A 13,619-nucleotide genomic window follows, 5' to 3' on the forward strand; every position below is an offset into this window, starting at 1 on the left:
ATCATGCCTTTTTTTGGCTAAAATCACTCATTGATTGCAGATTAGGTGGAGTAGTAGAAAAAAAAAAAGAGTGAAAGCATGCTGGATAGGAGAGAAAATATCTGAAATATGCCATGGATAATTCCAAAACTACATAATGCGTATATCAATAATTTAATAATTTTCATTATTGACATTGAGGTTTTCAATTTATTTTATTTATTTATTAATTTTTTATTGTGAAAATTCTGTACAGAGGGGTTACAATTACATGGGCAAGATAATGAGTACATTCCTTATCAAGCATTGTAGCCTCCTTCTTTGTTTTCCCTTCCCATCCTCTCCCACCCAATCCTCCCCGCTCACCCCCATCCTGCACCAAAGTTGTTCACTTTCAACATAACGACTTGTACATCTCATTGTTGCAATGGGTCCACCTGTATCCCTATTTAAACGGTTTGTTTTTCCCCTTCCCTTCCACAAATTATACCGACATCAAAAACTCTCATGAGTTAGCTCTGGCCTGGTTTTTTTTGTTGTTGTTTTCCTTTATGTTTTTGTTTTTCAGTGTTTTTTTCTTTTTGCTGAATCCTTAAAAGTGTTACTGTATCAGAGAAATAGCAGAATGAAATACTAAGTCATAAAAATGCTTCGTTTTTAAAGCTACACATACTTCAGGAATGGTGGGGGGAAGTAGACAAATGCCTAAAGTGGGACTCTGAATTAATAAAATTCAAGGAATGACTTACTCAATTTGGCTAACTTGGTTATTAAGGCTAATTACAGCTTTTGTAATGGTGACTTAAGATAAAAGATGACATCTATTATGGCAGTGAACTGGAATCTAACATTAAGAACATCCTTTCAGGATAAAACTTCTCTTTAGGGAGAGAAAAATAAAGGAATGTTACAAGGCAAATTAATAAACACTTTTAAAAACAATTCTCATTCTGCAAAATGGAAATTTTCTAATTAGAATTATAAACATGAAAGTCTAAGGTAAGTTTTATGAATTTCTTTTTTCTTAGAAAAATTTGTGAAGAATATTCAGGATTTTGCTTTTTAAAACTTAAACTTCCCCTCCACTTTTTCTCTCTCATTGCTATTATCTGAATTTTGCAAAACCACCAAGTTCACATGTTAAAATCCTATCTCTCAAGGTGATACTATTAAGAGATGTGGAACCTTTGGGAGGTGATTAGATTCTAATGACTTGTGAGTAGAAGTGGTGCCTAAATGACAGGCCCAAGGGAGACTGTTTGCCTCTTCTGCCATGTGAAGACACAGCAAGAAAGCACCATCTGTTAAGAATGAGCCTTCAATTGATGCTGAGTTTGCTGGCACCTTGATCTTGGACACCAAGCCTCCAGAACAAGGAGGTTATAAAACTGTTGTATAAGCCACACAGTTAATGGTATTTTCTTACAGCAACTTAAGTGGACTAAGACATTCAGCTTTTAAGTGGCAATAGTAATTCTGACTATGGATAATTATTGTAATGATTTAACGAGAAATGACTGCAAATCCCTAAATAAAGTGCCAGGTGCATATAGTGAGCTCCCAATAAAAGATGACTGTTAATTATGATAATGATTATTTAATTTTCAAGGTTGTACAGTCCTTAAGGTGCTATAAAATATATACCATAAGGTACTATAAAATATATACCATACATGCATTAAATAATTCTAAGTGCATTAAAATATTCTTTATTTGAGATGTGTGTGTGTTTTAGTTTTTTGTTATGGCAGAATGATGTTCTCTCATATGAATATACCAGTTTATCCATTCATCAGCTGAAGAACACTGATGGTTTTCATTCTTTTTCATTGCCAAATGAAACTGCTATAAGCGTATTTGTAAAGGTTTTGTATGAATGTAAGTTTTAAGGTCTTTTGGCAAATCTCTACAAGTGGACTTGACAGATGATTGTGTTGTAATATACTACTTTCCTGAGTGTATATACTATTTTACACTCCAGAAGCAACTTATCATTGCTTAAAATTCTTGTCAGGTTAAAGTCTTTTCCCCAGATTGTGGCTATTATAATAGGTACATTGTAGTACTCATTTACATTTTCCTAATGAGAAATATTTTGCATGTTTTTAGATGAAATTGCCAACATTTTTTTCCTTTGGTGCAATATCTTTTTCCTCTTTTCTAATGAAGACAAAATAATTTAGAGTGGTTTCTAAAAAATTATTTCCCATCTAACACTTTTCTCCCTCTAATCTATAGCCTCTCTCATATCAATGTCTCCTACCAAATTGGCTGTTACTTTTGTCACAGTTATTGAGTTTACATTGATGATACAACATTATTATCCAAAGCCCATGGTTTATATTAGAGTTCATTGTGGATATTACATATTCCATGGGTTTGGGTGAATGTAAAATGGCATAGAGCCTCCATTTATAATAGTATAGACACTCTGAGTAGTTTCACTGTCCAAAAAAATCTGTTTTCTACCTATTCATCTTTTTCTGTCTCCTATCCCCTGGTAATCACTGATTTTTTTTCCTGCATCATTTTGCCTTTTCCAGAATGTTACACAGTTGGAGTCATACATATGTATAAATCACAGTATGGTGCCTTTTCAGATATGTTTCTTTCACATAGTACTATAAATTTCCTCCACATCCATTCATGACTTCATAGCCTTTCTTTTTTGATGTATTTAATTGGTTTCTTTTTTCTCATTGTTTTGAGACTCCTTTAGATATAAATGTGTATATTATATATATAAAATTTGCCACATAAATGATTTTGCAAATATTTTCCTCTATTCTACAGTCTTTCTTTTCCTTCCTTCCTTCCTTCCTTCCTTCCTTCCTTCCTTCCTTCCTTCCCTCCTTCTTTCTTTCCTTTCTTTTCTTTCTTTTCTTTCTTTTTTGTTCTGTCCTTCCCTCCTTCCCTCTCTCCCTTTTTCCCTCCTTCCTTCCTTCCTTCCTTTCTTTTTCTTTTATCTCCTTCCTTCCTTCCTCCCTCCCTCCCTCCCCCTCTCTTCCCCATCCCCTTCCCTTCCTTTCGTAAGTTTTGGGACTTGAAGTTCTCAAGGATGAGAACCACAGAACTACTAATGGATTTTTTAGTAGTTAACTAGAGATGTCTTATGGGCATTCCTGCCTGGGCTGGCTTTGAACTACAGTCCTTAGATCATAGCCTCTGGAGTAGCTTGGTTTAGAGACATGAGCCACCAGTGCCTAACTCTTCTTACCTTTTATATACCAAAAGTTCTTAATTTTAACACAGCCTATTTATCAATTTTCCTTCTATAGATCTTTACTCTCACAGTTTTATTGTTGTAAATTTTATATGTATGTCTATGATCCATTTTATAAATTAGATTCTTTTTTTCCTTCATGAGATTCTAACTATCTCAAGATAGATGTTGAAACAAATGAACCTTTTTTTTTCATAAAATTGACTTTGAACCATGAATTAACTAACAGCCACAAAGGTACAACTGAAGGTATGAGAAATATAGAATGGGTAGCAAGAAAGTGAAATGACTGTTCCTAATTGTGGATCTGTGACTAGCTACAGAATGAGAGCCATAGGGTTATTATACTACCTAAACATTGTAAATTTCCCCTATGAATAAAACAGCCAAAATGCTGAGTGGAAGGGTAGTCAAGTAGTATAGTGATAAGTTGTATGGGATGCTTTGATCTGCCTCTGGTCCTTTTTCAGGATCAAGGATCAAGCTTTAGAGTGTTGGCTGTTGACAATTCAAACTTTCCCAGCTATTTGTGTAGGTCTTTTCTTGAGTTGTTCTGTTGCTTTTTGTTTGTTTATGCACCTAATCCTGCCAATAGAGCACTTTTTTTGCAGGGGGGGGGAGAGGAGGGAGGGAGGGTCAGTCGTGGGGCTTGAACTCTGGGCCTCTGCCCTGTCCCTAAGTTCTTCAGCTCAAGGCAAGCATTTTATCACTTGAGCCACAGCACCACTTCTGGTTTTCTGGGGGTTATTTGGAGATAATTGTCTCACTGACTTTCTTGTTTAGGCTTTGAACTGTCTCGGCCTCCTAAGTAACTAGGATTATAAATGTGAGCCACCAGCGCCCAGCAGCACTTTTTATTACTACAAAACTTCATAAGAAATCTTGGATTTAGGCTCTCTGAATACAGCTTTGTCTTTCCTCTAAAATTATTTTGGCTATTATATTTCTATTTTTGTCAGCCAGTATACAAGCACCTGCTGGGATTTTGAGTGAGGTTATGTTGAATCAATAGATAATGTGGAAATGATTGACATCTTAACAGTAATGAATTTTCCAATTCATAAATGTAATAACTTTTCACTTAAAAATTTAACTTTCTGTCATCATTATTTCATAACCTTTAAAATGAAAAACATTTAGACATTTTTGTTAGAATCATAAGCCAAATATTTTTATAGTACTTTCCTAATTTTCAGTTGTTCCTATCTGAAAAAGCTGCAGGTTGTGTTTGTGTTTGCTTTCTGCTCTGAACTTAAATATTACTAGACTTTTTACTATTGGAGTTTTATTTGGTTAGTTGTCTGTAAACAGAGGCCTTTTTATTTTCTTTTCCAATGAGTCTAGCTTTATTTTTTTTAATTTAATTTAATTTTATTTGTGAACATATTGTACAGAGGAGTTACAATTACATGGGCAGGATAATGCGTACATTTCTTACCAAGCATTTCAGCCTCCTCCTTTGTTTACCCTTCACATCCCTTCCCAGCCTCCCCCCTCCCCCCATCCCAATCCTTCTCCTTCCTCCCCTTCCCCCCCACCCCCCCCCCCCCCCCGCACCGAAGTTGTAAAGCTAGTTTTGGACATGACAACTTGTACTTCTCATTGTTGCAACAGGTCCACCTGTATCCTTAAACAACTGGTTTTTCCCCATCTCCTCCACAAGTTATACTGACATCAAATATAGTGAAAGCAGGGGTTATACTGTGGGGGAGGGACATACAAAGCAACAAAGAGATAATCTTCTAAATGCGTTAGAAACACATGCATGAAAGAAAAAAACATTAAAATACATATCTAAGGGTTCATTTTCCTGACATCACATTATCTGACCTTTTCCGCCAATGAGTCTAGCTTTAAAACTTTTACAGTATGATGCTGAATAGAAATAGTAAGAATACACTTCTGTCTTATCTTAAAGGAGTTGCATTCATAGTTACGTTTTCTTTTATTACTAGTTTTCTAAAAGCTTTATCATAAGAAGATTTTGAATTGTGTCAAATCCTTGTTTCTGTATTTGTTGATATGATTGTATGGATTTTTCTTTCTTAGTCTTCTAATATTAGTAATTACAGTGATTGATTTTTGAATGTTGAACCAGCCTTGCATTCCTGGGAAAAGCCCTATGTGGTTGTAATTTATTCACCTTTTAAAATCTTAATTACACATGCTATTATTTTGTTAAGGATTTTTAAAAATTTTATGTTTGCTGTGGATATTAGAGTTACTTGTAATGTCTTTGTCTGGTTTTGTATCAGCATAATTCTGGCTTTATAAAACATGTTGCAACCATTGTTGCTCCTATTTTCTGGAAGATACTATGTATAATCAATCCGCTTGTGTGTGTGTGCATGTATGTGTACATGTGTGTGCATGCGTGTGAGTGTGTGTGTGTGTGTGTGTGTGTGTGTGTGTGTGTGTGTGTGTGTGTGTGTCATAGGGCTTGAACTCTGGGCCTGGACACTGTCCCACAGTTCTTCAGCTCAACGCTAGTGCTCTACCACTTGAGCCACAGTGCCACTTCTGGATTTTTCTGTTTATGTGGTGCTGAGGAATCGAACTCTGGGCCGCATGCATGTGAGGCAAGTGTTCTACCACTTTTCATAAAGATTTGATAGACTTTTCCTGGGAAATGTATATCTGTGTTATTAGAGATTTCAGATTCAAATTCAATTTCTTTGGGACATATAAATATATATATATATATATATATATATATATATGACTTGGTTATTTCTTCTTGAGTGATCTTTGGTAGCTTATGATTTTAAAGAAATTTACTTAAATTGTATAATTTATGGGCATAAAGTTATTCATAGTGTTCCCTTATGAACATTACAGTACCTATAGATACTATAATACACAATTATACCATAAACCTTATAATACCTCTAGGATCTGTAATGATGTTTCCTCTTTAATTTCTGATACTGGTAGCTGTTTTTGTTTGTTTTTTTTAATGTTTTAAGTATTTTTAAGTAGTTGTACAAAGGTGATGTCATTTACCAAAGCATGAATTCAGTGCATCTTGGTTAATTTGGCCCCTAAGTACATTATCACCTTGCTTATCTTAAATTTTGGCTACATATTTTATTTTTTGCCTTTTAACAGACCAGTTTATATTTACAATGTATCTTGATCTCTGTCATCACTTCAGCATCTTCAACCCTCTTCCACCTACCTCTTCTCTTATATTTCTCAATTCTGTCCTATTTACAATGAATGTTTGTCAGCATTCTCTCATCTTCCCGCTTCATTCTTCTATCTCTCTCCCTTGGTCCCCACAGGCCCCTATTGCATGTACCCATTTCCTGGTACTTACTTTTTTGGCTTTGACTTGGTCTTTTTAAAAGACTTAGACAATTTACACTGCATAGAATATATTCTACTTCACTTAATTCATTTGCAATCCCTGTTTACCACCCAGTCTGTTTACTTATAGATTGATAGATACAAAGTAACTACCACAAATAAGGGAAAACAGCCATTGATAGGTACAATGTAGCTACTACAAATAAGGGAAAACAGCCAACCTATATTTCTCTGAATCTGCTTACTTGCAAGTCTTTCCATTTCCTTACCAATGGTACAGTAAAGTTCTTTCTGATGGATGAGTAGAATTCCATTGTGTATATATAAAGTCTACTTAGATTTTTTCCACTTAAATATAAAATTTTATTGAACATTAATATATTCACAAATATAAAACTTTTTATTATCTTTGAAGTACTAGGTTTTTAAATTTTATTTTAGAGCATACCTTTGGGTAGTCAATACAATAGCATTTTTGCTGCTGCAAGAATGTCTGTAGCTTACCATCATAGAATCCAATAATATTTTCATTGGCTGTAGAATTCTCAGTTGACTTTTCAGCTTTGCTTTTGTTTTCTGTTTTGCCAGTCTCGAGGCTTGAACACAGGGCCTGGATGCTGTCCCTGAGTATTTTTTGCTTAAGGCTAGCACTTTGCCACTGAGAAAGCTCTTTTTTGATGGTTAATTAGAGATAATTTCATGAACTTCCCTTCCCTGGCTAGCTTAAACTGTGATCCTTAGATCTAAGCCTCCTGAGTAGGTAGGATTATAGGCATGAGTCACCAGGGCAAAGCCCAAACATTTTCTTTTATTTAAAAAACACCTTTAAGATATTGTTCCATTGTATTTTGTTGTTCTCTGGGTTCTCCAATGAGATGGATAATTATTTAAGTTGTTCTGTATCTGATCATTTCTTTTCTCTGTTTTCAAGTTTTTCTGTGTCTACTTTTAAGTGGCTTGGCTAATGGCATATTTGTGCATGACTTTTTGTTTATACATCTTTTTTGAGATTGGCTGGTTACATCTATGAGTTCATATCATTCTCCAATTTTAGACATTTTTCACCTATCATCTCTTCCAAACTTTCTAATTTTTCATCATCTTCTGGCAATCCAGTGACACAAATGCCAATAAAAGTTTTGATATTTTCTAACCCGTCCTTAAGGTTCTAACTTAACTGTTATCCTAGGTACTTTTGTTCTTGGGATGAGATCATGTCTATCTTCAAGTTCAATACGTTGCCTTTCTATTCTGGTATTGATCCTATTCAGTGCATATTTTAATCTTACATTATTTTTTCACTTCTAATATTTTTGTTTAGTTGTCATTCTAGTTTAGATTTCACTTTTGAGACAGCTATTTTATTCATTTAAATAGTGTTTACCTACTACTCCTCATGTAACATGAACCTCCGGTAATTCCAATATCTTGTTCATTCTGGCATCTGTTGATTTTTCCCTTGAGAACTGCTCATATTTTCCTGTTTATATGTAAGCCAAGTAATTTTATTTTAAATACTGGTTAGTTTAAATACTGTGTTATGAAAGCCAAAGTTCTATTAAAATCATCTAGATATTAGAGAAAACAGTTATAAGCAAGCAATGAACCAGGGTAGATTCAGACTATAACTTGTTTTATCATCTTATGGCAGTAGTGCCAATTTGTGTTTTCAAAGCTCTGGCTCTGCCTTATGCACGAACAGTATGACAGAACTTGAGGAATTCCCCTTTCTCATTTCTGGTTTGGGGAATCCATTTTCCTAGTACTTAGAATAACTAAACAAAGTTACTCTCAAGATTTTGCTGCATATGGCATTTATAAAATTCCTTTTAATGGAGCTAATCTTCAAAAAGAAGAGGATATAACAGAAAAATCACACCCATATGAGTTATTTCAACTTTTCATTTCCTTTCCTCAATATGCTTGCTTTTATTTATTTCTGAATCCTTAGATTATTAGGTTTTAAATTTCATCCATACTTTTTAAAAAGTTGCAATTAGCCAAAATGAAAGATTATAAATATTGAAGCTTAGGTAGGTTGTCATTTTATGTTATTAAGTTACTTGATACCTAAAATATCTGATACTCTAAATATAAAAGACTGGAAAGCATTTCTTTTGGATAAATAAAACAAGCAGTTTCATTATTCACTTGGATAGAACAAAATGGTTAAAACTACAATGCACAGAGACTTTTCTAAAAACAAAATTCTTGTGAATAATTTTGGATTACTAAAATTATCTTACATTGATGTATCAAAGTAAAAATTAGTTAAATTGTGCAATATTCTCTTGAGTCAACTGATACTTTGAAGAAAGTAAGAAAGAAGTAATTGGTCACTTTTGTTCAGATGATTAAATTTGTGATTTTCCTTTGAAAAACTTGTGAAATTTTTGTTTATATTATTCATGTAGAAATATTGTACTTAGCGTTTTCATATGAAATGGTTGAATTTTGTTACATTATTTAAGGAAGTATGTTCAAGCATGTATGTCTGTATTTGTTTGTTTGAGACAAGGTCTCATTGTATAGCCCAGGCAAGCTTGGAACTCACTGTGGAACCTAGTCTTAAACTGAAGTCTTAAACTTTCCACATTTAAGCTCTCTCTCTCTTCAAGTACTAGGATTATAAGTATACGTTATCATGCCATCTTTGAGGATTTTAGTTGTTAGGTTTTGTTTTTAACAAGTAACCCTATTTTAGTAAATAGGGTTAAAGTAAGAAGAAATAGAAAAGAGAAACATTTCTTGTTCTCTTAGAAGGAAAAGAAAGTTAAAAAACTGTTGAATTTTGTTTTGAAAAGAATATTTACTTCTGGATGCTGGTGGCTTACACCTGTAATTGTAGCTACTTAGGAGGCTCAGATCTAAGGAGCTCAGTTTGAAGCTAGCTTGGGCAGAAAAGTCCCTGAGATGCTTTTCCAATTAAACATCGAGCCAGAAGAGGAGCTGCGGCTAAAGTGGAGTTGTGCTCAAGCACGGCCTTGAGCTTAAAAGAAAAAGAATATGTACTGAGTTTTTACTAAAAATGATCTGTGCTCCATTGTTCTATATGTATATATGTGTGTATATGTATGTTCTATGTCTATATAGTATAAATGTCAGAAATAGTATACATTTATATGTATGTACATGCACATATGTGTTTTAACTAATGAATAAACAATTTGAGATTCTTATGAGACTATGTAATGATTTGTGTTTACTGCATGCCCTTATTATGTTGTTATAAAAAGATGATCTTAGAAAGTAGGGTATTTTTTTCCCCAGAATCATTTCAAATGGTATATTGCCGCATTCATAGTACATTTTATCTTTATATGTAACAGTATTTTGGATCTTTGGTTCAAACTTGAGGTGTCTTATATTAAAGTCTGTGTTAAATTTGTTGCTTACTTTGTAAGCAATAAATGATGTTATAAAAACAATAAACACATCCATCTTGAAGTGATTTAAAATTCCTCTTTAGTTGTTAGCATTAGGTACTTTTGTAATTTTTGAAATTACTTCTTTCTCCTCTTTTAGGTGCTCTGTGGATGTGTATAGTTTTAAATCCCCATTGCAAGTTGGAACAGAAGACCAGCTGGCTAAAACAGCTGAAAAAGTGGAACGGCGTTGATGTTTGTCCGTGGGAAGATGGGAATCATGGCAGTGAATTGCCCAACTTAACCAATGCTCTGCCTCAGGGTGCAAATGCCAACCAAGGTGAGTCCATTGTAATCTTTGCTCAGTTGATATCCACATCTTTGTGTATGTATGTGTGTTTATAATGGTGATTGACAGTATATGTGGGGAAATGATTTTAACTACTTTAGAATTTTAACTATCGTTCAAGAATTTAATACATTTTAACTTTGAATATATGCATGTGTTTTAACTGTGATATCTTGTATGCTTTAAAAAATTCTCAATCTATACAGATATAATATACATATTTATATGTGTGGCAGTGATCCACTTAATGATTTCATTTGAAGTTTTTAATTTAAAAATTATGGAATTAAGGTAATAATATTTTATGAAACAAAGTACTAAAATGTTTGAGGAACAATGTTTTCATCTCTCTTGGTCAATTCATATTTGGACTGCTGTTTAAGTTTAGAATATAGCAAAGAGATATTTTATCAGTAAATTGAGGAGCATGGGATGTTTGTGTTTGGACTGGGGGAATTCTTCATTTGAAAGTTTTATCTATTATACTTGTTCCTACCTACAACAGACAAATAGTGCCCTTCATTCTCTGAGACAACCCAGAAATCTTTGTACATGTTTCTAAAAGAACCTCTATCATTTCTGTGTTGTTTTTTCTTTCCTTCAGTTTCTCTTTCTCTATTGGATTTATCCATTTAGTTTAAGTTCCCTCCATCTTTAAAAATACTTCCTTGGCATCATATTTCTTTCTAGTTTAGAATATTCTTTCTTGAAATTAAATTCTTAACTAGTTAGCTCTTACAAATACAGTTTTATCCAATTCATTCCACTGCTTTTTGTATGATTTTGTGCCTTTTCTTGGGGAATCAGAGGAATTGGAGACAAATTTAAAGTCATAATAGAAGTGAAGTAGGATTTAAATGACATTTAGGGCATCTAGGATCAAGACTATTAATTTTCTCTGTATTGGACACAGTGGCTGTGCAATGCACTGAGTTTGAGTGGAATGTTAATAGACAGTTCAGTATCTATGAAGAAAGAAAATTATTATTCCATATAGTAGTCCATTAAAAAAGTTTTAGGACTTGGGAAATAAATGTTTAGCTCTCGTTTGTCTAAAATCATTTGAAAATTTCATCCTGTCTTTATTGCTCAAGATGATTTTATTCAGTATTTTAAGAGAAAATGAATGTGCTTCTCATCCCCCCTCCCTCCAATTATTTTTTTCCTGTGTGCTTAGAATTTTCAACTTAAACTGTTGAGTATTTATTCTCTTCCATTTCCAGGGAAGGGTTTGCTCTTATCTACACAGGCAGTATCTTTAATATACTTCTGGTTTTTATACTTGGTAGTTTGTTGTGTGTTTCATTTCTCACTGATTCTTTAGGACTGACATTTTGGTATATTATACTTTTCTACTAACTACTTACTGTATTACCTTTGATTAAATACAGACATTCCATAAACCTTATTAGGAAGCTGTTAAGAAGTGATGCAACCTCAGAGACGCCACAGTTTATTTTACTTATAGTTTGGTCAAGGCAGTATAAATTTAAGTCCTAGTTTCTGAAAGTAGGAATTCATAGGTATTGTGCTTAAGTACACCAGGGTACCAGCTTTTAGCAGAACACCTACTGCCTTCTGAGGGGCTATCAGAAAAGACATGCCTAGAGATGGGCTGCAGAATCAAGAAATCAGGCATTACAACTGGACTAAGTATACAAATGGGCAGATCTCAAGCAGTACTTCATGTATTTGCAAATTATAGAGTGAATGTGATAGGTTTATGAATCCCTACCTTTGTTGAGGCAAATTGTAAAAATGAACTTTGAAAGTAGTATTGTTTTTTTGTTTTTTGTTTGTTTTTTTTTGTCAGTCGTGGGGCTTGAACTCTGGGCCTGGGCACTGTCCCTCAGCTCTTCAGCTCAAGGCTAGTGCTCTACCACTTGAGCCACAGCGCCACTTCTGAAAGTAGTTCTTTATGTATACCAGAATGATAGCAAATTTTAATTCTTATAAATAAATTAGAATTTTCCCTTTTCTGTTTTAATTTGGGGGGTGGGGCAGGTGAGACTGGTTCTGGGCTTGAACTCAGGGTCTGGGTACTTTCCCTGAACATTTTTTGTTCAAAGCTAGCACACTACCACTTGAGCCACAGCTCACTTCTGGTTGTTTTGGTGTGTGTGTGTGTGTGTGTGTGTGTGTGTGTGTGTGTGTGTGTGTGTGTGTGTGTGTGTGTGTGTGTGTGTGTGTGTGTGTGTGTGTGTGTGTGTGTGTGTGTGTGTGTGTGTGTGTGTGTGTGTGTGTGTGTGTGTGTTGGTAATTTACTGGAGATAGGAATCCCATGGACTTTCCTGCCTGGGCTGGCTTTGAACTATAATACACAGGTCTTAGCCTTCTGAGGAGATAGGATTCTAGGTGTGAGCCACCTGCACTCCCTTTTTGCTTTTCATAACTTCTCAAGGTTAATATTGCATACACTTTATTTTTAAAACTCTTAAAAATTTGAAGCTAGATTGCTTAAGTTGTAATGCCCTGAGTTCAAACCTAAGTAGTATCACAAAAAATTATTACAATTTTTTTTGTATTTATCATTCAAAATTTTAGTCATGACAGTCTATTTCTCTTGTTTTTTCAGACCTATAGCAGAAACTGAATGAGTAGACATCAAGGTAAAAGTTGATCATAGCCGGGTGTCGGTGGCTCACACCTATAATCTTAGATACTCAGGAAGCTGAGATCCTAGAACTGTGGTAAGAAGCTAGCCTGGGCAGGAATGTCTACACAACTCTTATCTCCAATTAATCACAGAAAAAGCTGAAAGTGGCTCTGTGGCTCAAGTGGTAGAGCGTTAGCCTTGAAGAAAAAGAGCTCAGGAGACAGTGCCGAGGCCCTTAGTTCAGTCCTCAGGACCAGCTTAAAAAAATGTTGATAATATTTTTGAGATCTAATCAAAATACATTTCCAATTGTACATTTTTGTGTGCTGATAACAGGGGCTTGAACTTGGGCTCTTATGCATTGCTCATAACTGGTACTGTACTACTTGAGCCATGCCTCTAGTCCAACCTTTTTGCTGGTTCATTAACAATAGAGTTTCTTGGACTTTCTGGCTTCAAAGTACTGTCCTCACATCTCAGTTTCTTAAGTACCTAGGACTACAGATGTGAGCCATCAATATCTAGCAACTGTACATCTTTAAAAATTGTGTTTCTTATTTTCAGATATTTTCAATTAAATATCATTCATGAGAATTTGAGGGATTTTTGTTACTATTGGTGCTCTTGTTCTCTTAGAGTTAACCATTGTTTAAAACCTCTGCATGCCTTTTTGTTTCTGTGTGCTACCAGAGTCACATGTAAACATGTGAACATTTCATTTTTTTTTACTTTGTTCATGGAATAAGACTACAGCTTGCTTTTATTTAATAGTATCACAGATAGTGAACCAAATCAACA

General features: G+C 34.3%; 1 protein-coding gene across 1 annotated transcript in view; it reads left to right on the top strand.

Annotated features, from left to right (window-relative positions):
* The window catches only part of Zswim6 (zinc finger SWIM-type containing 6), a 195,912-nt gene that overhangs the window by 158,973 nt on the left and 23,320 nt on the right, over positions 1-13,619 (top strand). The window contains exon 5 of the mRNA XM_070041243.1: positions 10,037-10,216. Within this exon, the coding sequence (XP_069897344.1) occupies positions 10,037-10,216 (180 nt within the window). The remainder of the gene's footprint in view (positions 1-10,036; positions 10,217-13,619) is intronic.

Source organism: Dipodomys merriami, unplaced genomic scaffold, assembly GCF_024711535.1.
Source record: "Dipodomys merriami isolate MVZ:Mamm:240054 unplaced genomic scaffold, mDipMer1.0.p SCAF_30, whole genome shotgun sequence".
Lineage (NCBI taxonomy): Eukaryota > Metazoa > Chordata > Mammalia > Rodentia > Heteromyidae > Dipodomys > Dipodomys merriami.